The sequence below is a fragment of the Rattus norvegicus genome, chromosome 12, assembly GCF_021556685.1.
Source record: "Rattus norvegicus strain SHRSP/BbbUtx chromosome 12, alternate assembly SHRSP_T2T, whole genome shotgun sequence".
NCBI lineage: Eukaryota > Metazoa > Chordata > Mammalia > Rodentia > Muridae > Rattus > Rattus norvegicus.
In genome coordinates this window covers 27,474,697-27,499,947 of record NC_141545.1, presented here as the reverse complement: position 1 = coordinate 27,499,947, position 25,251 = coordinate 27,474,697, and the positions used below count along the sequence as shown (strand labels likewise).

General features: G+C 48.6%; 1 protein-coding gene and 1 long non-coding RNA gene across 3 annotated transcripts; one reads left to right on the top strand and one right to left on the bottom strand.

Moving 5' to 3' along the window:
* Positions 1 to 4,103: 4,103 nt before the first annotated feature.
* Prkrip1 (PRKR interacting protein 1) lies at positions 4,104 to 25,047 on the bottom strand. 2 transcript variants are annotated; one of them, NM_001098793.1, is given in 6 exon segments: positions 6,775 to 7,661; positions 16,214 to 16,281; positions 18,642 to 18,727; positions 20,967 to 21,067; positions 23,718 to 23,796; positions 24,888 to 25,047. In NM_001098793.1, coding segments are annotated over 6 exon segments (561 nt in total). In that variant the 5' UTR covers positions 25,014 to 25,047; the 3' UTR covers positions 6,775 to 7,560.
* Positions 6,783 to 9,927, top strand: LOC148002283 (uncharacterized). The gene is made up of 2 exons (XR_015634740.1): positions 6,783 to 7,892; positions 8,545 to 9,927. It is a non-coding gene; the product is annotated as an uncharacterized LOC148002283 (long non-coding RNA).
* Positions 25,048 to 25,251: the final 204 nt, after the last annotated feature.

The following is a 25,251-nucleotide window of genomic DNA, read 5'->3' as shown; positions in this document are numbered from 1 at the left end:
GTCCTGTTGTTGTGAAGAGACACCACGACCAAGACAACTTATCAAAAAAAAAGTATTTAGTTGGGAGCTTGCTTACAGTTTTAGAGGGTTGGTCCACGCCATCATGGAGGGAAACATGGCAGCAGGCATGGTGCTGGAACAGTAGCTGAGGGCTCACATCTCGTCCACAAGATGGAGGCAGAGAAAGCAGAGTTGGGAATGTTGTGAGTTTTTGAAACCTTAAAGCCTCCAACAAGGCCATACCTCTTTTTTGTTTGTATTTCGAGACAGGGTTTCTGTGTAGCCCTGACTGTCCTGGAACTTGCTCTATAGATCAGGCTGTACTCAAACTCAGAGATCCACCTGCCTCGGCCTCTCAAGTGCTGGGGTTAAAGGTGAGCACCACCACCACTCTCAAGGCCACACCTCTTAATCCTTCCTAAACAGTCCACTGAGAACCATACATCCAAGTATATAAGCCTATGGGGGTCATTCTTATTCAAACCACAGTGTGTTATTAGTGTTTGCCTGAATGTTTGTCTGTGCACCGTGTGTGTGCCATGCCTCAGACACCAGATGTCCCATTCCCTGGAACTAGAGTCACAGTTGTGAGTGAACATGTAGATGCTGAAAATTGAACCCAGGACCTCTCTCTTAGCTGTCGAGCCACCCCTCCTCTCCCAAATTGTCTTAAGTTAACTGACGTGGGAAGACCCAGCCCACTGTGAGTGGCACCATTCCTTAGGCAAAAGGGTCCTGATCTGTGTAAGAGTGGAGGAACTGAACTCAGCACTAGTTAGCAAAGATGCATTAACTTCTCCCTGCTCTTGACTGTAGACATGATGTGACTGGCTGTTTGAAGTTCCTGCCTTGAAATCCACACTGTTGGTCTGTAACAGCTTTTATAGCTAAAAACAAAAACAAACAAAACCTTCCATGCTTAAGTTATTTTTTTCTCAGGATTTTAAAAAACATAATAGTATCTGAAAACAAAAAATATTCCTTTAGCTCAGTTTGACAAATTTTCTATAAGATTAAAGCTGTAAACAGATAAATTTTAAAAATTCATGGCTCTTTGGAGGGCAAAGGTAGAACATGCCTTTAATCCCAACACTTGGGAGGCAGAAGAAAGTGGATTTGAGTTTGAGACCAATCTGGTCTACACAGTAAGTTCCAGGCCAGCCAAAGCTACACAGACCCTGTCGCAAAAAGGAAAAAAAAAAAGGCTATTTACTTCAATTCAGCATTTCTAAGGTGGGTGTAAGTAGAATGTCCTAAGACTCTTGCTCAAATGTCCTCTGGCCAGTCCAATTCTCCTGATGCATGATACTGGGCTCTCTCCACTTCCCCTGCTGCCATGACTAGAGCCGTAATGAATCCAAACTTTGAGGTTATCACTATGGAGTCTGGATACTTACTGGCTTTTTTGAGACAAGGTCTCATGTAGCCTAGGCTGGCCTTGACTTGCTATGTGGCTGGCTTTGAACTCCTGATCTTCCTCCCTCTACCCCCCAAGTGCCATGACCCCAATTCATTCATTCATTCATTCATTCATTCATTCATTCATTCATTCGGGTTTTTTTGAGACAGGGTTCCCCTAATTTATTATTTGGTTTTCAAATAATAAATAATGTAATAATGCTAGCTGCCCTGGAACCCTATCTGTAGACAATGCTTGCCTCAAACTCAGAGATTTGCCTGCCCCTGCCTCCTTTAAGTTGGGATTAAAGGCATTCACCCCCTGCCCAATGATCCCCGATTTATGCAGAATTGGGTTTCAAATCCAGAACTTCGTGTAGCTTGGGCAAGCACTCTATCAACCGGGTCACGACTCGAGAATCTAGAAGTCGTTGTGTAAGGACAGGTGTGCTAAGACTCAAGAGCAGCTTTCAGCCGTTGTTGCCCTCCTCCATGTGGATTCTGGGGGTCACACTCAGGTCACCAAGTCTGGCAGTAGGTACTCTTACAAGCCATCTCAACGGATTCTTAAGTGCTCTTCCATAGTTACTGCATATGTGTCAACTTTCTGGTAGCATCCCGCAGACAGGTTATGCTAACACAGCTTGAAGAAGTCCTGGTTGGCTTTCAGTCTGATCTCCTTAACTGTTTCCCAGGCATTTACTATCGTGTCCTGAACTTCTTGTTGGCACCAGGGATCACAGCCACTACCAAGGCCCTGGCTCTCGAAAGCTGAGGGTTTGAGGCAGTGGAGGGAGGGGACTGAGCATGTGAGGCAGTTGTTTCTGATGGGAGGACTGGCAGGCTGTGATGCTCAGAGGCCATGTTAGTCATCAGGCTGCAGACACTAGTGGTGTGGATGGGACATGAGGCAGAGCCCACAGGAGTAAGCAGGTTCAGGACCAGGTATGGACTCTGATCCCCAAGGTAGTGTGTGCATGGAAAGACGGGGAAAGAACATGCCCAAGATGAGATTCCTTCTCTCTTACAGTAGGCTTGAAGTATCCACCATACGCTCCTGAGAAACCATTAAGTGACCTTGGAACACAGGTTTGCAGGTCTCATCCCCAGGCTCAGAATGTACCAGTTAGCTTGACGTCCAAAGCAAGACAGGCTCTCTTGGGCCTTCCTGGTGTGGACAGGGTGGAGCTGTGTCACGCAACTCTTAGGGGATTGAGCAAGGAAGACAAGATAGGAAACAGGCAAGTATTTTCAGGAATGCTGATTGTCCATGACTGAACAAGGTCATCGAGGGGCCAGTGTGGGAAGGAAGGTCCCAGTGGACACTGATTGGGATGAGAAGGGGCGTGTCCTTGTTTGCTTCTCTGTTGCTGTGTGAAACACTAACCATGAAAGGGTTTATTTGGCTTACAGTTCATCAAGGGAAGCCAGGCAGGAACTAAAGCAGAGGCCATGGAAGGACACTGCTCACTGGAACAGAGACCATAGAAGGATACTGTTCACTAGAACTGAAGCAGAGGCCATGGAAGGACACCGCTCACTGGAGCTGAAGCAGAGTCCATGGAAGGACACTGCTCATTGGCTCATTCACTGCTTTTCTATACAGCCCAGGCCCACTTGCCTGGGGATGGCACTGCCCACAGTGGACTATGCCCTCCCATGAGCCAAGAGAATGCATCATAGATATACGTCCCTAGGCTTATGTGACGAAGGCAATCCCCCAGTTCAGCCTTCTCCCCAGGTATGTCATTGTATCAAGATGACAAGTACTAGTACAGGGTGAAAACCAGGACACTGGGAGTCAGCCTTAAAGAGAGGATATGGAGCAGGCTTAGAGGCTCATGGAGACAGGGTCCTTGCTACTTCCTGTTTGCTGCTGGCGACAGATGATGTTTAGTACACAGACGAACCACATCCAGCTGGAGTGGGCTGGTAGCAAGCATGGGAGGCAGGTTTCTGTGCTATCCATATTTGAAGAAATGGCTGCTGAAAAGGCAGGTCACACTGAAGGCCTAAGGGGCGGAGATGCACCAAAATCACACAGGTAGGGGGCTGGAGAGATAGCTCAGTGGTCAAGAGCCCCGACTGCTCTTCCAGAGGTCCTGAGTTCAATTCCCAGCAACTACATGGTGGTTCACAACCATCTGGATAGAGATCTGATGCCCTCTTCTGGTGTGTCTGAAGACAGCTACAGTGTACATACATACATATATATATATATATATATAATAGAATAAATCTTAAAAAAAATCACGCAGGTAAAGCACAAGTGGGAAAAGTAGGCGGACTGGGCTGAGCTGTGGGAATTAGAGCAGCAAGGCACGGGGGCAATGGGAACGCTCACACGCTCTGCAGAGGAACGTGAGTGCACATGCGCACGCACACAGCTGACACTTATACTCTAACTCACATCAACTCTGCATTCCTGAGTACTAAACCCTGATTCGGGGTTGAGTTTTCCAAGCCTCCAACCACATTTCCAAAAGCCGACTGACACAATATACCTCTTTGTGAGTGTGGTTGCTTGAAGTCTCCATACTTACTTTTAAAGTTACATTTATTTGTGATGCATTCCTTTAATCTCAGCACATGGGAGGCAGGCAGATCGCTGTGAATTTGAGGCCAGCCTGATCTACAAAGCCAGTTCCAGCACAGGCAGGGCCACACAGAGAAATGCTGCCTCAAAAACCAAATAAAGACATAAATATAATTACATTTACTTTATTTATTTGCATGTGTGGAAGTCAGAGGACAACTTTTGGGAGTTAGTTTTCTCCTTCTGTCACATGGGTTCCAGGGATCAGAGTGGCACGCTGAGCAGAGCCATTACCAGCTGAGCCATTTACCTTTCCCCACTGACTCATGAGCACGAGGCTCAGACAGCAGTGCGGCCATACTGCATGCTGCAGGAAGCTGATCAAATATACTTCCTCCACTAGTCATGCCTCAGACTTCCTGCTCTGAGGTATCCTAGCACAATGCCCGGAGAGACCTTTTAAACAGCAACTCTGCCAACAGACCCAAAAGCCACAGAACACTGGGCACTAGACAGACCATGGGAAGGACACGGAGAATATGAACTAAAACCAGAAGTGGGGTTGACTTCTCAGCCTTAGCTGGGAATGTGTCGACAGGCCACTAAGACTTTTTGACATGTGTGCAAGCATGGATTTGTGGGCTACACACCAATTTTAATGAGTAGGCAATTTACAATATGGACTCCATGCATAAATGGGGATCAGCTCTAGTAGATTTTGTGTTTTGTCTGCCTGCCTGTCTGTACGTCTGTACACCACATGCATGCTTAGTGCCAATGGAGGTTAAAAGAGGGTGCCAGGTCCTGGGGTTAATGTAATGGGTGGTTCTAAGCTGTTATATGGGTGCTGAGGACTAAACATGGGTCCTCTGAAAGAGCAGTAAATGCTCTTAACTGCTGAGCCACCTCTCCAGCTCCTTACTATAGTTTATACAAGGACTGAGGAGATGGCCTATTGTGTAAGAGTGAATATGAAGTATGAAGACATGAGTTCAAGTCCCCAGCACCCACTAAAAAGCTGGTTATGCATACCCATAACCGTAGTGCTGTGGGGGTCAGAGAAGAGAATTGCAAGGGCCTGCCACCACTCATTCCAGGCTGAGACCCCATCTTTAGGGAGTAATGTGGAGCATGACAGTGATGCCCTTTGGCCTCTGGAATGTATGCACATGTTCATCACCACACAGCGTCACACAAACAAAAGCCCACATACATATGCACGTGCGCGCGCGCGTGCGCGCGCACACGCGCACACACACACACACACACACACACACACACGTCTTCAGCCTGGACAGTACCAGGCACCCTCTCCTGCTGAAGTGAGGCTACCAGCAGCTCTCCCCAGGACAGCACACCCATGATGGTCCTAGTCACAGTGGCTGGTTCAACCCCAGCACCACTATCTATAACAACAGAAACCTTATTTGGGAAACCCCATGAAAGATCTAACAGAAGGGTAAAGAACATTCTACATTTAGACCAGGGTGTCAAACAAAGTGCTTAGGACAGGGCTGTTGAGAGTGAATGAAAAGGGTGAATCAGGACCCTCAAAGACATTTGTGCCTCCTAAGGAGCCCAGGACAAGAGTGCTCAGCTTCTGAGGTCAGGAGAGACTGGCTATGTTTGGGGTGTGATGGCCATACTCTGAGGCTTCCTCAGACAGCTATGCTATCGAGGGCCTGGAGTTTGCTGCCAGGATTCTCTCTACCCATGAGCCCTACAAACACCTAACTGCGTGGTCCTCCTCTCTGTGGCTTTGGGGTGGCTGGCACATCACCCACCCGCCTCAGTGACGCTACCTAATTGCTCCATTTCCCTAAGCAAATTAACAGTCTGAAGACAGACCCAGAGTCAGCTAACCTAGAGGACTGATAACCCCTTAGCCAGAAGCTTCTCCCCCAGATGCTTCCTCCTCGACGTCAGCAGTCAGCCTGGAGTCCTTCGGTTTAGTCATTCCCAAGCTGCTGGACACATGTGCTGAGTGCAGTTCTGGGCCAGGCAAACCAGCAGAGGCAGGAATGGACTTGTCCCAAGCTCTGAGGCAGCAGAGGGTAAGGCTTTTAGGCCCAGCCCTGCTGCTCGGCAGCCCTCATCCCACAGGAGCAAAGCCTGAGAGGTCTAGGCTGCAGGTTCAGAGCAAGACCCATAACACAGATGGGTAAAGGGAGAACTAAAAACAATCACATAAGCACAACACCAGTCCTAACAGATGTGAACATCTCATGTGACTCAAACTGCTAAAGGGACAGAGGCTTGCACAGATGTCACATGGCTCAGAACGGGACCATGGAATCTGTGCTACGGAAGTAAAAGGAGAGGGATTCACCTTCTCCTGTGGGAGGTTCCCACATTTCACCACTCCAGCTCATTCAGCAAACCTAGAGAAACTCAGCGGGAGAGCAGGAGGGGGATCTGTGGGGAAAAGGGGCCCAGCTGGGGGTGGTGGTGGTAAGAGAACGTGAGTAAACACGGTCCCAATACACTGTAAACAAATGAGCTGTTGAGAAACAACAACAAACTTAAAAAGTAGAAGATATTCTACTTTCCGTTCATTCAAAATGCTACCAACACCCATAAAAGGCGCACAGCACACTCGGAAGCTGGAGATATTCCAGACCCCAAAACCAGAAACTGCCTGCTGCCCCGATGGCCTGAGGACGCAGGCAGTCCTGGGCCACCGCTCTCCTCCCTGGCAGGATGCCTGGTCCTCCATACCCTGTGGGTGCTGCTTGCCAGTACACACAGCAGGTTTGAACCAGTCACTCGAGGACACTCAGTGGTAGGACTGGCTGCCTCCAAATCCTGGTGACAGGAAGACTTTTTTTTTTTTCCTTTTCTTTTTTTTCCGGAGCTGGGGACCGAACCCAGGGCCTTGCGCTCGCTAGGCAAGCACTCTACCACTGAGCTAAATCCCCAACCCGACAGGAAGACTTTTGATACCTAAGAGTTCTACCCTCTCTGGTCCCTGGGCTGTCTAGGACAGAGGAAGGCTTTTGGCCGGTATGTGTCTCTGTCTCCCAGTTCTCTGGGACACTCGGTTTTCCTGGACCTTCTCTCCTGCCCTTACTGAAGGCCCCGTCTGGCTCATACTTGTTTTAGGAACTGCTGGGTGGGCACTGATCTTTGGCTTCCGATCCAACCGCTTCATAAACAACAGGGCTGTGCACCTGAAGAGCCAAGCCCATGTGCCTGGGGAGTAGGTCTAGAAGAAGGTCTGCACAAGATGATCTGCCAAATCTCTGTCATCTCATGGCTTCACTGAGGCTTTGGTAATCCACATCTTGCACGTATGGACAAGACCTATAGGTTTTCTGCTCTTTACTAAATAAATATTCTCTTCACAGAGACCAGCCCAGAGCTCACTGCTGTTCAAGCAGAAGGGAACAGGCGCCAGGCGAAGGTGAGGCACTTACTCCCCTTCAGCAAGAGCAGGGCAGGATACAGTAGGCAATGTCTGCAAATGTCTAAGGGACGCTCCCTCCCTCTGCTCCCCAGGCAGGCAGGCAGGGCTCCAGGAGGCTCCTGCCTTCTCCCAACAAAGCCAGTCTGGCAGCTGGGTCACATACAGCCTTTTCTTTTCTGAGGCTGGTCACAGAATGAGCTGGGCTCACAACTGCTCAAACTCATCGCCCCATGATGACGACGCTGGGCTCTTCTTCCTCCTCCTCTGCTCCAGATGCCTCCTCAGAACTGCTGGTTTGCTGTTCCTGGCACTGACTGGGTTCTGTAAGCACACAACATTCAAGTCATAAGCAGATCGGTGTGACAGAGAGGTAAGGGGATTTTACATGAGGAAGAGAGTCTATACATTGAAGCTATGCCTATAATCTCAACCCTTTCAAAATGAAGGCAGGAAAGTTCAAGGTTACCTTCAGTAACATTGTGACTTTGAGGCTAGCTTGGGCGGCAAATCCTGCCTCAAAAAGAGAAGGAGAGGGGTTGGGGATTTAGCTCAGTGGTAGAGCGCTTGCCTAGCAAGTGCAAGGCCCTGGGTTCGGTCCCCAGCTCCCCCACACCCCCAAAAAAAGAGAAGGAGAGCTGAGGGATACTTGCTCCTTGGCACCAGCCGCCCAGAGCCAGAGGTGGCCTTTGTGCTTACCAGTAAGTGCCCAATGTCTCTGTTGGAAGGTCTGCCACAAAAGCGATCTGCACTGCTCTCAGAGGAGCACCCCCGTCTGACCAAAAAGCCCTGGCTGTACACATTAGAACCCACCACCCCAAAACCAGGTCTGATGAGTGTATGGTCCCTATCACCTATATCAATACTTACATGGGTACATGAAAGACACCCAGGCCTTTCACATCTCCCACTGAGTTGCTAACCTCCCCTGCCTGAGCCTCAGGTTCTCACTGCAGACGGCACAGGGTCTTTAAAGCTATGTACAAACAAAAGTCCATGAAGCAAGGGGCTGTGTCCACAACGTCAATGTCAGTCTCCTGACATTTTTCCCTCAAAAATGGCTTAGGACTCCTCTCCTGATACCTCCCCCCACCCCCACCCCCCAGCTAGGGACCAAACCCAGGGCCTTGCGCTTGCTAGGCAAGCACTCTACTACTGAGCTAAATCCCCAACCCCCTCTCCTGATACCTTATGGGTGGCTCTTAAGCTTCTAGCATTTTCTAACACTGCTGCTAGCACTATGGCACAGCTAAGCTGGCCCACAGAACAGCATAGAGAACGTGTCCCCAGCCCCTCCTGCCTGAGAGCAGGAGAGTGGGCGGGAGCTGGCTGGAAAGAGGCGGGGGAGGTCTCAGCTGACTCACCAGGGACTTTTCAGGACAGTGAAACTACTTTGTATATTCGACTGCTGGACTCACGATACTATGCATTGGACAAGACCCATGTGATGGGACTGGGAGAGTGTACTTCAGAGCTCCGGATGCTCTCGTAGAGAACTCAGGTTGGGTTCCCAGTCCCCACACAGTGGTTTACAACCATTGTTAACTCCAGTTCCAGGTTATCTGACCCAATCTTTGGACCCCTGTGGGCACCAGACATGCATGTAGTTCACATATAGAACACTCATACATAAAATTGAAAAATCTAAGAAAGAAAAGGGCCTCTGTGCTCTGGTGTAAGCCGCTGCTTCCCATAGTGATGCTCAACCAGTGTAACATAACCAAGTGAACAGCGTGCTGGATGTGGGACAGATAGTAAGGCGGAGAAAGCCAGAATGACCCACTGATGATACAGGAGCGCTGGACACGTCAACGGAAATTCATGATTAACCTCCTGTGGACAGATGGTTACCAACTAGTACCCACGGATGTATCTAGGCATTGCTCAGGACACACATCTCCATAAGCTGCACAGTGATCCTATCGACTGCCAGAGGATATCGTTATGATGGTGGGCCCACCAGGTTGCATCACCTAGCAATGTCACAGCCACCAATAGGCACACACTCTAGGACACTCGCACAACAGAACTGCCAGTCAAAGATGAGTGATTCCTTCTACTCTCCTCCCCGTGATCTTGCGCCAACAAAAGATAACAGTTATTTTAGACCCTCACCCCTGCTAGGTTGAGGGCAGGAAGCCCTCCAGAAGAGGCTGGAGTATCTTACAGTACAGAAGATAAGAAGTGCTGGTAACTTGTGGTAGGCAGGCACACAATGACGGGGCTTCAACACAGGGACAACAGACAATTCCAACAAGGTAAAGAAAGACTGGGTCACACACAGTCAGTCTCACAAACACTTAGGTAGACAGAGAGACTGCCTCCTAACTGGATGTTTGCAGAACTCTGCCTTCAGGCTGCAGGCACCTGACCAGACCTCAATTCTTTAGGTATGCGCCGCCCATGGGAGACTTTCTTCACAGTACATTACTTGGAGGAGGAGCAGAGAGTTTTTAGTGAGCAGATCTGATAACTACTGCCTCTGTGGTGTGGCCAACATGAGCACCAACAGCAGTGAGCTGGGACGAGGCAACACCGACAAGTGGTCACGTTAGTCACCACACCGTCCAGTCTGGACATGTCAGTGGTCTGACGACAGTGCGACATGCTCCAGCAGCTCCAGTCCACATGGGAGACATCAGTCAAACCTCAGTGGAGGATGCCTTGTGACACTGGCCCAGCTAAGTCTGAGCAGCTGTCCCAGCCAATGGCATCTACAGTCACACGGTGACTGAGCACACTGTCGGGCTCTGTCTGAATTCTGCAATAGGAAGAAGGGAAGCCAAGGGGAGGAGAGGACCCTGGGTACTAACTGTAATGAGGTCAGGCGTTAAACGGGAAAGTGGGTGCATGAGAACTGTACATCATCATCCCAATGCAGCTTGGTGGTAGACTGCCTGCCTAGCATGAACAGATCCCTGGGTTCAAGCCTAGCAAAACATTATAAAGCAAAGCCTACGTAAAGAAGGTGTGAGGGCCGGAGATGGCTCAGCAGCTAAGCACGTTTACTACTGTTCCACACGACCTTAATTCATTTCCTAGGACCCACAGAGATGACTCTCAACTCTAACTCCAACTCTAAGGAGAAGAATGCCCTCGCCTAGCCTCTGTGGGCACCTACACTCCTATGTCCATACTTACAAACAGTAACCCCCCCACACACATAAAAATAAAACCTAAGAAAAAAAAGAGAGCACCCCCACCTCAAGCAAACCCCAAAACCATATATGTGCATAAAACCCTGAGCCCGGAAGCACACAGCTGTAATCCTACCACTTGGGAGGTGGAGGGAAGAGGATCACAAGTTCAAAGCCATCCTTATCTACACAGTAAATTTGAAATCGGCCTTAAACTTAAAATAAATAAATAAATTAATTAATTAAAAAAAAATCTGGCCAGGTGGCAGCGCTATATGCCTTTAATCCCAGCTCTTGAGAAGCAGAACAGGTTCAAGGCCATTCTGGTCCAGGACAGACAGGATTATACAGAGAAACCCTGTCTGAAAAAACAAACAAGACAAACAACAAATCCCAGTGCTAGGAGCCAGGGGCAGGCAGACCACTGTGAGTTCAAGGCCGGTCAGGGCTACGAACAAAGACCCAATCTCAGTCAGGGTTCTACTGCTGTGGAGAGACCATGACCAAGTCAACTCTTACAAAGGAAAGCATCTAAATGGAGGCTTGCTTAGTTTCTGGGGCGCAGTCCACGATCACCATGGCAGGGAGCAGGCTGGCACGCAGACAGGGGGTGCTGACAGCAGCTGAGCATCTGCGTCCTGAGCTTCAGGCAGAGAGACAGACGGCCTGGGCCTAGCTCCAGCTTCTCAGCGCACGCCCAACAACAAATCCTCCTCTTCTGAGATGGACACACTGACTACCCAGAAAGGTCATACCTAACTAACTGATGGCCAAGCATTCAAACACATGAGCCTCTGTGAGCCATTCTCATTCAAATCAGCACAGACGACCGGTCTAAAACAAAATACTCCCCCAAAACATTAGGAAGGAATGGTAATCTTTTTGGAGGAGGGTGTTTTGGCATTGGGGATTTGAGACAAGATCTTCTAACAGTCTATACTCTCCTCAAACTCCGGGCAAGTCCCCAGTGCTGGAATCACAGTACCAAACTTGCTCTGATATTTACTTTTTAATTATTTCCTTCCACAACTTTTTAAATATTGATTTCTCTACTGTGCATGTGTGTGTGCCAAAGCACACGTGGAAACCAGGAGTCAGTTCTCTCCTACTCTGTGGGTCCTGGGTACTGAACTTGGTCCTCAGGCTTGGTGGCAAGTCATTTACCCACCGAGTCATCTGTCTCACCAGCCCCACCTTTCAATACTCTCTACTATTTAGTTCACACAGTTTAGTTCACACTTTAAATCCAGGACTCAAAGATTTATTATATTATAATATTTATTTATTTTTGTGTTTGTGTAGGCATGTATGTTATGATACATGTGTAGGGGTCAGAGAGCAAACTGAGGGGGTCCTTTCCTTCTTCCGTGGGGGCCTGAGGATTGAACTTCGGTCCACAGGCTTGTGGGTGAGCACCCTTACCTGCTGAGCCAGTGGGGCCCATTGGGAAACTTTACTCAACCTACAGACATACCAGTTGAGTGCAACTGAAGATGACAGGGTTTTTGTTTTTGCCCAGCTTGAATGGACAAGCAACAAACAAAACAAAATACCCTCTGCCCCAAAGCAGAGCAAAACAAAAGCCCCCTAGTACTGTGGAACTGCTGCAAGGTCACGGGAAACAGCCTGTGGTACAAGCTCGGCAGTGAATTCAACAGTTCTGTGCCAACGAAAACAGGGCACATGCGTGAGAAACTGAAAGCAAAACCCAGCAATCGTTAGCTGTTGTTCTTAGTAAGGGTTACAGGTGACTACCATTCTGCACACCTCTTCAACGTCTTCTAAGATTCGCAAACTGGGAAGACAATGGCTTTGTGATCAGAGGACAAAGAACATGACTTTCCAGTTCACTACACTTAAGCCTGTGGCTCTGAACGTTGGCCTAAAGCACACACTAGGAGCCACCCAGACAGACTGCCTCTAGGGAACATATCTAACTCAAAGGGAATCCTATGTCCTATTGATTAGGGGACATCTGGCAGTGCCAGGAGACACCTTTAACGCAATAGTCAGAGGAGATGGCTGCTTCTGATGTACTAGGCAGCAGCGGCTGAGCCCTCCTGACAAAGAGAACCCGAGCCCAAGGCATAGCCAGCACTGAGTCTGCAGAGCTCTAGTTGTGTCCAGTGACAGAGAGCCTTTAAATCACCCCAGAGTCCCTTGGGAGGCAGCTGTGTTAGCGAAGTGAAACTGTGGTTCAGACACATCACTGGGATGCTCATTGCCAACCAGGTGCTGTCATTCAAACACGTGTTCCACACTGCAGGGTGCTGAGTTACTACAGAGCACAGCTGCCCTTCCTGCCCTGCTCCCAACCCCTTTTTAAGAAGAATCAGAGAGCTTCAGAGGGGTGACTGCCAACCCAGCAGGAGTTCTGTGGTGTGCTGAGGCCACCTTGTGATACACTCGGGCAGCACTACATTAACTTCTATTCACTTCAACCAGGCAACTAGAAAATCTTACTCTCTCACAAAATAAAAATAAGGACATAATCAGAAAGGTGGGAAGACAGGCAAGTAAGCCACTGCGGAAGATCTGTGGACTCATTTCCACTCTGTTCACCAATAAAGAGTGCACACAACGAGGCATTTCTTGATATGCACAGGTGGTCCATGCTTGGTGCCAATGACGCCATTTATTCAATGCAGTTCAGAGGATAACCTTAAACTTCTCACCCTCTTGCTTCCTGAGTGCTGAGACCAGAGATACCCATGACCAGGGACCAGTTTTTATGCAGTGCTGGGGATGGAAGCCAGGCTCCTTGTACGTTAGGTAAGCACTCTACAACTGAGCTACATCCCCAGGCCAAACATTTGAAGCAAGGGTTTTTTCCCCCAAGACAGGGTTTCTCTATGTAGCCCCGGCTATCCTGGAACTTGCTCTGTAGAGCAGGCTGGCCTGAACTTAGACCTGCCTGCCTCTGCCTCCCCAGTGCTGGGATTAATGGGGTGCTCAGACAGCTGGAACACAAGTGGGGTTCCCCTCTTCGGCTTCTATTTTAACAGGGTCTCACAGTAGTCCATGCTGGCCTTGAGGCATACCTAGCCTCCAACCTGTTTCAAGCAGCCCTGATGCAGTGCAGAGGCCGAAGGAGTATAAAAGGTGGAAGGCACGAACCAACTCCTGAACGCTGTGCCCTGACTTTCATGTGTGAGTGAAAACACCCATACCAGAATGAACAGACAACGAAGGAGTCCTGTGCTGCATGTTCAACGCCCACTGGGGTCAGAGCAACAACAATGAACCTCTTATGTTCCTGCCACTGCACAGCTCTGCCAGAAGGACAGACGTTAGTATGCATGCTCCGTGACATAGGTGCAGCTGTAACCCTGAGGTGTGCCTCATCCTCGTCACTGCACTCAAAAGAACTAACCTAGATTGGTCACCAGGTGGCACTCGAGTCATACCTGGAGAGCGCGACAAATACTCTGGGTGACTTGGAGGCAGAACCACAACACACAGGAAGGCCAGAACCTGTTCACTGAACACAGCCAAGTTAATGACCCACTAGAAATAGAAACAAGACCATAGCCTCGAGAGATGTCATTCAGAAAACCTAGTGTGCAGGATACACTGAAAAATAACCCGGCTTCTGAAGACCCAGAAAGCTCAACTGAACAAGGCAAGGCCTGGGGAGAGGAGGGCCCAAGGCTGACACACCAGGGGCCAAGGCCGAGACACACAAGGCAAGGGAACTAAGCAGCTGTGATTGGTGGTTTTTTCATGACATACGTCAGGGTCACCTGTGAAGACGCCTCCATCAGACTTGCCTGTGGGATCTGGAAGGGCAGACCTTACTTGGGTGGCAGTCTTTCTACACAGTCCTGGGTGTAAGAAAGCAAGCCAAGCGAGCATGGAAAGCAAGTCAGCAAGAAGCCGCCTCTGGGACCTCCACATTGGTTCCCTGCTTGAGCTCCAACTCTGGGCCCTTCATGCTAGTGTACAACTGTGGGCTGAAAAACCCAAGTTGTTTGGGCATGCTGTTTTATCACCGTTACAGAAAGCAAAGGGAGACAGCATCTATCTGGCTTAAAAATTTTAAGACTGTAAGAGTAGCCAAGTCTTGAAATGAAAGTAGTCAGGCATGGTGAGGCTGCTATAATCTGAGCACACAGACGGATCTCTGTGAGCGCCAAGCCAGCCTGCGGTAGAATGATTCCAGGAAAGCCAGGGAGGGCTACACAGACAGACCCCGTCTCAAAAGTAACATAACAGAAACAAAAAATATTTTTAAAATGGATGGGAAGGTAGAAACTGCAGCAAAGAAATGGGAAGCAGATATTAGAATCTAATGGGAGCTTTGAAGTTCCCTGTAAATCATGTCACTGAGACAAAATTCACAAGGGAGGAGCCGCCACAAATGGAAACATCATGGGGGAAGAGATAGTCTGTGGTTAGACAATTAGGAACTGCAAATGAACAGAAACAATTTTTTTCCACCCAATTTGCCAAAATATATGCAAGAGTGAAGAAACGTCTCCGGAGAGACACTCCTACGTCCTGTCTAAGGTGGAGAGACACTGAGTGGGCTGTGAGAGCGGCCTGTGTTCGGGAGTCCATAGAGCAGCAGCATGAAGTCTACGAAGGGCACGGAGCTAGAAATACACAAGCGTGCAGGTCTGTAATCACACACTTGGAAGGTAGGGGTAGGAGGGTCAGGAGTGCAAGGCCAGCCTGGGCTACCTGAGACTACATCAAGCAAAACAAAACAACAAATAATAAAACACAAATAAAATCACAATAGATAGGGCTGGTAAGATGGCTCAGTGGGTGAAGGCTCTTGCTGTCACGCCTGACCTGACTTTGATCCTTAAAACTCACACAGAGTAGAAGGCAAGGCCCAACACCTGCTCTTAGAAGGTGGAGTGGAAAGTTCAGAATCAACTTTCGCCACATAGTGAGACCAAGCCAGGCTGGCTGCATGGACCCTGTCACAAAAACTAAGACCCAAGAGGATTAGGAGCGGGATCCGCCAGTCAAAGCACTTGCCTGGCTAGCATAAGGACCTGAGCGTGGATCCCCAGCACGAATGGGAAAAGCAAGCATGGCAGTAATCCCAGCTCCAGGGAGACAGAGAAAGGAGGCTCCCTGGGGCTCGCTAGCAGCCAACCCAGCCAAATCAGTGATCAAATCCAGGTTTACAGTGAAGTCCAGCAATTTAAAGTGGAGCCTGACATCGGCCTTTGGCTTCCATGGGCATGTGCACACATGTACAAGCACATGTGTGTGTGTATATGTAGTATATATAACAAAACAAAAGGCTTCTGCTCCAAATGATGGGAGAGACCTTCAATCCTTCCTCTTGGGAAACAAAAGAGGCAGAGAACAACTGGAGGGCAGTGGAGGTAGCTGAGGGAAGGCAGTGCGAGGACAGGGTAGAGGGACTACATGGGAACCTGAATGCAGTAAGCCGCCCATTAGCCACTCTGGGCGGGCAGCTTTCCTCTCTGCTCAAGCCTTGCCAGTTGGCTGGCTTTTCTTTTTGGTTCTTTTGAGACAGGGTTTCTCTGTGTAGCCCTGGCTGTCCTGAAACTCACTGTGTAGACCAGGCTGGCCTCAAACTTGATGCCAGCCTCTGCTCACAGTGCTGGGATTAACGGTGTGTGCCACCATGCCTGGCTCCACCATGTGGCTTTCTGACACCTGCAGTTAGTAATGTCAACTCTTCGCTGCTATGGTTGCTGCCACTGCCACCTCAGTGAGGTGACTGGCACTGAGAGAAACGTGGACACGACTCACCTTCCTTCTGTTTCTTCTGCTCAAGTTTCATCTTCTTTGCCAGTAACTTCTTCTCTTTTAACTTCTGCCTACGCATGGAAGACAGAGACAGTGGTTATCTTAGTGGCTGTTTTGAAAAAACGAACATCGGGGTTGGGGATTTAGCTCAGTGGTAGAGCGCTTACCTAGGAAGCGCAAGGCCCTGGGTTCGGTCCCCAGCTCTGAAAAAAAGAACCAAAAAAAAAAAAAAAAAAAAAAAAGAAAGAAAAGAAAAAAGAAAAAACGAACATCTATTTATGCTGTCTTTATAACAGCACATGTGACAGAAACAGGAGCTGAAGAGATGGCTCAATGGTTAGAGGACCCAGGTTCAGCCCCCGCATCTGTCAGACAACTCCTGCCTGCCTGCAGTCCAGCTCCTCTTCCAGCCCCGATGAGCATCCACATGCAGATGTGCAAAGCCGCACAGACATATAAATGACACAGCCTTCCCAGGTCAGCCTGTGAGACACAGTGAAACCCTGTCTCAAAGAATAGACAAGTGAGACAAGCGGAGCGGATGTGTGTGTGTATATACGTGTGCGTGCACGTATGCACACACACATACCTTTAATCACAGCACTCAGGAGGTAGAGGCAGGTGGATCTCTGAGTTTAAACCTGGTCCTCACAGTAAGCTCCAGGACATCCAGGGCTACAAAGGGAAACTCCATCTCAAAAAAAACACACACTCAAAAACAGGGGTTGGGGATTTAGCTCAGTGGTAGAGTGCTTGCCTAGGAAGCGCAAGGCCCTGGGTTCGGTCCCCAGCTCCGAAAAAAAAGAACCAAAAACAAAAAAAAAACAAAAAAAAAAAACAAAATGAAACAAAAAGAAACACTAAAAATTAAAGGAGTCTTCCTGACCTCCACACATGTGCCAGCCCCACTCCCCCCCCAACACCACACACATTAACCCCCCCACACAAATGTCTAAGTAGACTGCTCAGTGGCTTATGTCTCCTGCTGCCCTTCCAGAGGTCCCGCACCTGTGCTGTTGGGCACTTACAACCACCTGTAACCATAGCCCCAGAGGATCTGCTGCTCTCTTCTGGCCTCCCCGGACACTGCACTCACGAGCACATACCCACACCCAGACACACAGAACTAAAAAATAAAGTGAATCTTTAAAAAAAAGTTGTTTTCCTAAGCTCTCCTAGAATGTGGTTTTATGTTTAATTCTAGCAATCTAATAAAGATTTTTTAAAAAGAAAGAAAGAAAAAAAAAGAAAGAAAGAAAGGAAGGAAGGAAAAACTCTCAGAATAGATAACACAAAGTTCAGTTATATAACCTGCAGGGTCTATGGGTAGGCAGGCCCCAAGAGAAGCAAGGCTGAGAGGAGTGATCTCTTGCAATACCTCAGAAGCCACACATCCCTTATTGTCCCTTAGCCTGTTACAGATCTCTCAAAGACACAAGCTGGAACTTGGTGACTATGTGGGTTTCTGTGTCACCCTCACTTCTGCACTTAGCTTCTGTCTGTCCTTTGAGTCAGTCTTTCTGTGTAGCTTGGGTTGGTCTCATGCACTTCATTCCTCCTGCCTCGGTTTCCTTTCTACATCTGAACATTGAATTTATGAAACTTTTTAAAGATTTATGTATGTGAGTACACTGTAGCTGTCTTCAGACACACCAGAAAAGGACATCAGATCTCATTACAGATGGTTGTGAGCCACCATGTGGTTGCTGGGAACTGAACTCAGGACTCTGGAAGAGCAGTCAGTGCTCCTAACCACTGAGACATCTCTCCGATCCCCATGAAACGCTTTTAATGAAACTTCTCATGTGACTTGTATGTGTGTGTGTGTGTGTGTGTGCATGTGCATGTGAGTGTGCATGCACTTGTATACACACGGAAGCAAAAAAAGGGCACTCGATCCCTTGGAGCTGTAGTTGCTGGCACTTGCAGGATGCTTGATGTGCTGAGTCAACTCTGGGATCTGAACTCTGGTCTTCAGGATTAAGGAGCAAACACCATCGGCTGCTAAGCTATCTTTCTAGCTAGTAGTCTTTCTTCCTTCTTTTCTTTCTTTCTCTTTCTTTCTCTCCTTCCTTCCTTCCTTCCTTCCTTCCTTCCTTCCTTCCTTCCTCCCTTCCTTCCTTCCTTTTCTGGTTTTTCAAGATAGGGCTTCTCTGTGTAGCCCTGGCTCTCCTGGAACTCACTCTGTAGACCAGGCTAGCCTACATTCAGAGATTCCCCCTGCATGTGCCACCATGCCCAGCTTGAGGACCATATAGGTTCCAGGGACTGAACTCCTGGCTCAAACAATCCTCCTGCCTCGACCTACCTAGTGGCTGGGACCGTACGCCCTTAGCCTAATGCCAGTTGCTAGGGAACTTCTGCCTTATCCACCATCTGCTTTCCCATTTCCAGCCTGCAGGCTTCCAGGATCCCAGGACAGAGCTCTTACCGCTTCTTCCGGCGCTTTGCAGTCTGCTCCTCTGCAGCGATCTTATTCTTTTCCAGTCTCTTCTGAAACTCTGCATCCAGTTTTTGCTGAAAAAACAAACCACTGCCCCATCACTCAGACATACTTTGGGCTGGACAGGTTCTACGTTTAAGAGTTCAAACTCCAAGGCATACCACTAGGGGTGCCATGTATCACACAGGTCCCCAGAGCCCCTTTAACCTTACAAGATTGTCCCAGGCGGGACAGGTAATCAATGCTCGGCTCTAGATGGCAAAACAGAGACAACACTTAAGAACGATGAGGCCTGCAAGAGAAACTAGGGTGGGAGCTGGTGTGGGTGCATTCAATAAATGGAGGGAGGGGAGAAAGCAAGACAGAGAGGAAAGCAGGGAGAGGAAGGGGACTAGAGGACCGCAGTCTAGGAGTTAAGTCCTAGGTTAAAGAAGCAGAACGATAAGGATGGGGAGGAGGCTCAGTGGGCAAAGAACTTCAATGTGCACTGTCCTCCAGGCCAAACAGCCGCCATCCTTGATTCATCTGTGCCTGTTCACTGTTGACACTCACCACAGAAATAGGGGACAGGAGGATCATAGGACCCTCATCTGAGTATCCAGCCATCCTTCCCAACCAGTTTATGTAGTTCTGCCATAGGCTTGAGGTCCTCGGGAGGGGCTACAGGATATAGGCTGGGAAGACTGTGGAAAAGAGGCCTTCTCTCTGTGCTAAGGGGAAACCATCTTTCACATTGGGCAAGGACTTTGCAGTGCAGTGCCTCTGGGTCCCCCATGCTCTCATCAGTAGTTCCTCACCATGATCTGTAAATAAGCACTAGGAACTCACTGGTTCTCAGGGAGAATTTAGTTTGTTATAGGGACCTTGGGGGGGGGGGGGGGCTAGATAGTGCCTAGTCCCCTCTAACGCAAACATTCTTGAAACACCATGAAATGTAAGGACATGAGTTTGGGCCCACAGAACCCAGGAAAGAGATGGTCTATAACCGTGGTGCTCATGAGGCTAGACAGGAGGTAGATGGAATAGCCTGAAGCTCCAGCTTCAGCCTGAAGGCAGCTCAGTGAGGCCCACATCCACAAACGCCAGAGTAAAGCAGACCCAGGATGCTCACTGACCCTCTGCTCTCTCTGTGACTCTGCAGCGTTGAGGACTAAATCCAAGCCTCACACACACGCCAGCTTTACCACCAAGCCACACCCACAACGCCTGCTTAACAGCTTTGTGTGTGTTTATGTGTGTCTGCACATCTGCATGAGAACTGTGTTTAGGATGGCATATATGTGAGAGCACACGTGCGCACATGATTTGAAAGTCAGAGGTCAACTTCAGGCGCCACTCCTAGGGAGCTGTGTGACTTGTTTTTGGGACCTGAGGATCACGGGCTAGGCTAGTGGTAAGTAATGCTCAAGAATCTGCCTGAATCCATCCCCTCGGTGATGGGATTATAAGCAGACACCAGCACACCTGGCTGCTTTCTCCAACCACCTGGGTTGTGTAGACTGAGGTCAGGTCCTTGTCTTGCAGGACAAGCACTTTCCTGAGCCGTCTCTCAGCCATCCTCTTGTTGCAGTTTTAAGACAAGATTTACTATGTTGCCCAGGCTGACCTTCTACCCTGAGCCTTTAGAGAACCTGGGAATACAAGTCCATGCCAATCTGCCCAAAGGTGCATTTTTTTTTTTTTACTGCTGTTTACTGTTTGTTTTTTGAGTCATAGTCTCTAGTTTGTAGCCCTGTTTGGCCTGGAACTCACAGAGATCCTCCTGCTTCTGCCACTTGAATGCTGGGATTAAAGGCGTGTATCACCACAACTGGCACTTTGCTTGTTTTTTCTTTGAGACAGGGTTTCTCTGTGTAGCCCTGGCTGTCCTAGAATTCACTCTGTAGACCAGGCTAGCCTCAGACTCAGAGATCCACCTGCCTCTGCCTCCAGAGTCCTGGGGTTAAGGATGTGTGCCATCTCTGCCTGCTGCACCTGGTACTCTTAATGGTTCTTAGAGTACAATTTCTAAAGCAATTCTTAAACTCTTAAAATAACACATTACTTGTCACCTGACATGAAGAAATGTAAGCCCCAAGAAAACTCAAACCCTCTCAGTGTCTGCACTCAGCCCAACAGAGAAAAGAGAGGAGGAAATCCCCAACCATGTGGAAGCCCGCATTGCCGTCCCGTTACTAGGCAAATGGCCTAGAGAGAGGAGGACTGTGCAGTGTCCTTCCATACACATGCAAAGTCCTACAGGTCACTGTTCTAGTGCGAGCAGCCCGCAGTGCCAAGCCTGACCAGAGTCACTAGGCTCCATGGCTCACTTGCCTTCTCAGCCATGGCATCCATGTAGTCCTGCCGCTGGTACTCTCTCCGACGTAGGTGCCTGTACACGTGGAACTCTCCACTGCCAGCCCCAGCACTGGAACCTACAGCCAGGAGAATCCAGAGTTCTAGATGAGGAGGCCTAGGGATCGAACACACTAGCAGAGCACTTGTCCCGAGTTTAGTCTCTAGGACCACAAAGGAGGAATGCAGTCACCAACACAAGCTACACGTAAGCCAAAGAGATGCTAAGAACTCTAGTGGAAGGTACTACATGCCCTGGGTCTTTCCCTTGCACTGTAGCAAGGATAGTGCGGGGCCCATCGTAGGTGTTGTTACACGAGTTGTCGGAACACTGACTATGAAGTCACTGAAAGTCCCACCCTAAGCTGCAGTGGTGGTACAAGTCTACTAACCTAGCCCTGAGAGGCTGAGGCAGGAGGACTGAGAGTTCAGGGCCAACGTGAGCTACACAGCAAACCCTTGGCTCAAAAGAGAAGCAAACGTCTGCTCTATGTGACGTGATCATGAGAGGATCGGACTTCAGTTCAGCATCCCGCCATCCAGGGAGGACTTTCAGCATCCCGCCATGATTTCACAAGTGACCTGCTGGGTTCCTAACGGCTGATGAACTTCTGATACCGAAGGTGAAAAGAAGTGGGTAGGAACAATTTTTCTTTCTTTTTTTTTTAAAGATTTATTCATTTATTATATATGAGGATACTGTCGCTGTCTTCAGACACACCAAAAGAGGGCATCGGATCTCTTTACAGATGGTTGTGAGCCACCATGTGGTTGCTGGGAATTGAACTCAGGACCTCTGGAAGAGCAGTCAGTGCTCTTAACCACTGAGTCATCTCTCCAGCCCAGAACAGTTTTTCTTAAACAAATGGTTTTGACTATAGAGAGGTTCAGAGTTGGTATTAGAATGTTTCATGTGGAATGAGGGAATGTCAAGTGGATGTTTGTTTATTTATTTATGTTTCTGTGCAGCCCTGGCTGCCCTGAAACTTGTTCTGTGGACTTGAACTCACTAAGATCCGTCTGCCTCGGCCTTCTGAGTACTGGTATTAAAATTAAAGCATGTGCCATCACCACCCAGAGGTGGCTCTTTTTAAAAAGTGATTTTTATGTGTGTCTGCCTATGGGTTTGTGCACGAGTGCAGGCGTCCATGGACTCAGATACCCACTGAGGCCAGAAGAGGGTTTGGATGCGCCAGAGCTCGAGTTACAGGCAGCTGTAACTGCCTATGAGCTGGCCAATATGGATGTTGGGAATTAGACTAGGGTTCGCTCCAAGTAAACACACTTAACTGTTAACTCATCTTTCCAGTCCTACCTTTTACTGAAATAGGGACTCACTATGTAGTCCTAGCTGGCCTGGAACTCTCTATATAGATCAAGAAGGCCTCAAACCAACAGAGCTCTACCTACCCTAGCTTCTGAGAGACTGTATTCCAGTGCACACACTATGCCTGACCTTTTCAAAAGCTGACATTATGCATTTGTTTATGTGTAGAGCAGGAACGAGCACCACAACACGAATACGGGGGTCATGAACAACACAGGACTTAGTCCTGACCCAGGGGATCCTACTCTGGCCATCGGGTTTGTGGCAAGCACTTTTCCCTGCTGAGCCAGCGTATCAGCCCAGCTCTCTGTCTCTGAACTATTTGCATCTACTTAGTACAGGTTAACCTAAATCTGCTACGTAACAAATGTGTTTTCACTTAGAAAAACTTACACCTGGAGGCTGACGGATGGCTCTGTGGGTAAAGGCACTTGCTGCCAGGCCTGACAAACTTAATTCCATACTGGAACCCATATGATGGAAAGAGAGAACTGACTCCTCTGACCTCCACACAGGCACCACAGTGTGCACACATGCATGTGCACAAGAACACACAAATAGATCTTTAAAAAGCATAATTTGTCATTTCAAAGAATGAGAAAATCAGGTACAATGGTTCTGCTGGCTAGTTTTATGTCAACTTGACACAAGCTAAAGTCAAAGGTGGGAACCTTGATTGAGAAAATGCCTCCAGAAGATTCTACCTATAGAGCATTTTCTTAATTAGTGATTGTGGGGGAGAGTCCAGACCATTGTGGGTAGTGCCATGGCTGGGCTGGTGGTCCTGGGTTCTATAAGAAAGCAGGCCGACCACGCCAGTAAGAACACCCACCATGGCCTCTGCATCAGCTCCTGCTTCCAGGTTCCTGTCTTGACTTCCTCCACTGATGGACTATGATATGGAAGTATAAGCCCTTTCCTCCCCAAGTTGCTTTTGGACATGGTGTTTCATCACAGCGGTAACCCTAACTAGGACAGTGGTGAAAGCGTCTGGTGCCAGCACTTAGGAGGCAGAGGCATGAGGAGTATGAGTTCAAGAACAGCCTGGTCCACACAGTCAGACCCTACCTCAAAAAAAAAAAAAAAAAAAAAAAAAAACAAACACCTTTAGCATAGAGGGGGCCTGGTAGATCTTCCCTGACTGGTCTGTTTGTCTGATCATGTAGCCCTTTACCAGCTTTTTAGCCTCAGAATAGAAATGGTTTAACCATGAGAAACCAAACCAAACCAAAAGAATTAGTGGGAAACCATTATCTAGTGACAAATCATAAAACACAGCACTCCCTCACTGTAAAGACAATATTTTTCCTATCAAAGATCTAGTTGGCAAGCAAAGACAATAGTGTTTTATATTTCCCTTTAAAAATTATACTCCCTCCACACACACCCATAAGAGACATTACCCATGACATCTCGGACAAATTCTGGAGGAGGTCGAGGAGCCCATTCATTCATTTTCTCTGGAATTGGAACTGCTTTGTCCTGGAACAATTAATTAAACAGGAAAGCATCTATAAACATTTGCTGAGGAAGCTACATCTCTTTTTTTTTTTTTTTTTTGGAGATGGGTACTGAACCCAGGGCCTTGCGCTTGCTAGGCAAGCGTTCTACCACTGAGCTAAATCCCCAACCCGGAAGCTACATCTCTTATGACTAACTCAAATGAGCATGCTTCTCAAATCTGGAGCTGACTGAATGTTCTGCTGCCCTGGCCTTACTTCATCCTGTATACCATGGATTTTTTTTTCTTTTTTTTTCGGAGCTGGGGACCGAACCCAGGGCCTTGCGCTTGCTAGGCAAGTGCTCTACCGCTGAGCTAAATCCCCAACCCCTTACCATGGGGTCTTACGTGGGCCAGAGTTCTCCTGTGCTACACAAGTCTGGAATCTACGTCACTGAGAGGAAAGCCAACCTCTTATAGTCAAAGATATGAGCTGTTTTTATGAGGCCCAGTTGAGAGGTAAAGAGTGATGTGGTCCAAATTTGGCGTCCAATGCCTTTTTAATAAGGGGTGCTATTTGAAGAAGTTGAACACTTTTGTTAAGCCATCGATTCTGTTTTTTGTTGGTTTCTGAGCTAGGCCTCATTGTCTAGATGATCTGAAACTCACTAGGTAGAACACGCTTGCCTCAAATTCGTAGCAAACTTCTGGTGTCAGCCACCAGAGTGCTGGGACCGCAGGTGTGCGCCACCATGCCCAGCTCCTAACGCTTTGGTTCATATTAAAGTATAAAGGACTGTGACTGAATAGTAGCGCAGAGCTGTTATCCCAACTAGTTGGGAAGATAAGGCAGGAGAACCCCAGATGTGATGAGTTCTGCCTATACTACAGAGCCGATTCAGTAAGAAGCATAGAAGGCACAATACCATAAACAGAAAATTAAGAAAAAGGAGGGTGTGGAGGACTGGACAGCACCTCCATGCAGCTGCGCTGTAGGACAAAAGCTCCCTCTGCAGGACAGATTTCTTCACCCCAGGTCTGCTTTAGGGGTACTGAGTACAGCGTTCCCCAGTCTGGCGGCGGGGTGAAGGGGATGGGCCTCGGCCGGGCCGCAGAGCCCACTCCCACTTACCGGGTTCTTCATGAGCCGCTCTAGCTTGAGCTTCTGCTCCTCGGCTGCATTCTTGGGGATGACGAGGGTCTGCGGCTCTTTCTTGGGCCTGGGCGGTCTAACAGAAGTGGCAGCGGGACTCGCCATATCAGCTTTCCTCTCTCTTCCCGAACGCTTTCCGACGGCCACGCGTCATGATGACGACAAAAGAGCGCGCCAGAAGGGGGAGGGAGGTGTGCTCCCGCGGCGCTTGCGCACTCTCTCTCCGGAAGTAAGAGGCGGTACCGCTAGCCTAAACAGCTTGCTGAATATTCATGAGCGCGAGGTCAGGGTAGTTTATTTTGATCACAGCACCTTAATTTCATTTCCTGTTTCAAAACAAATC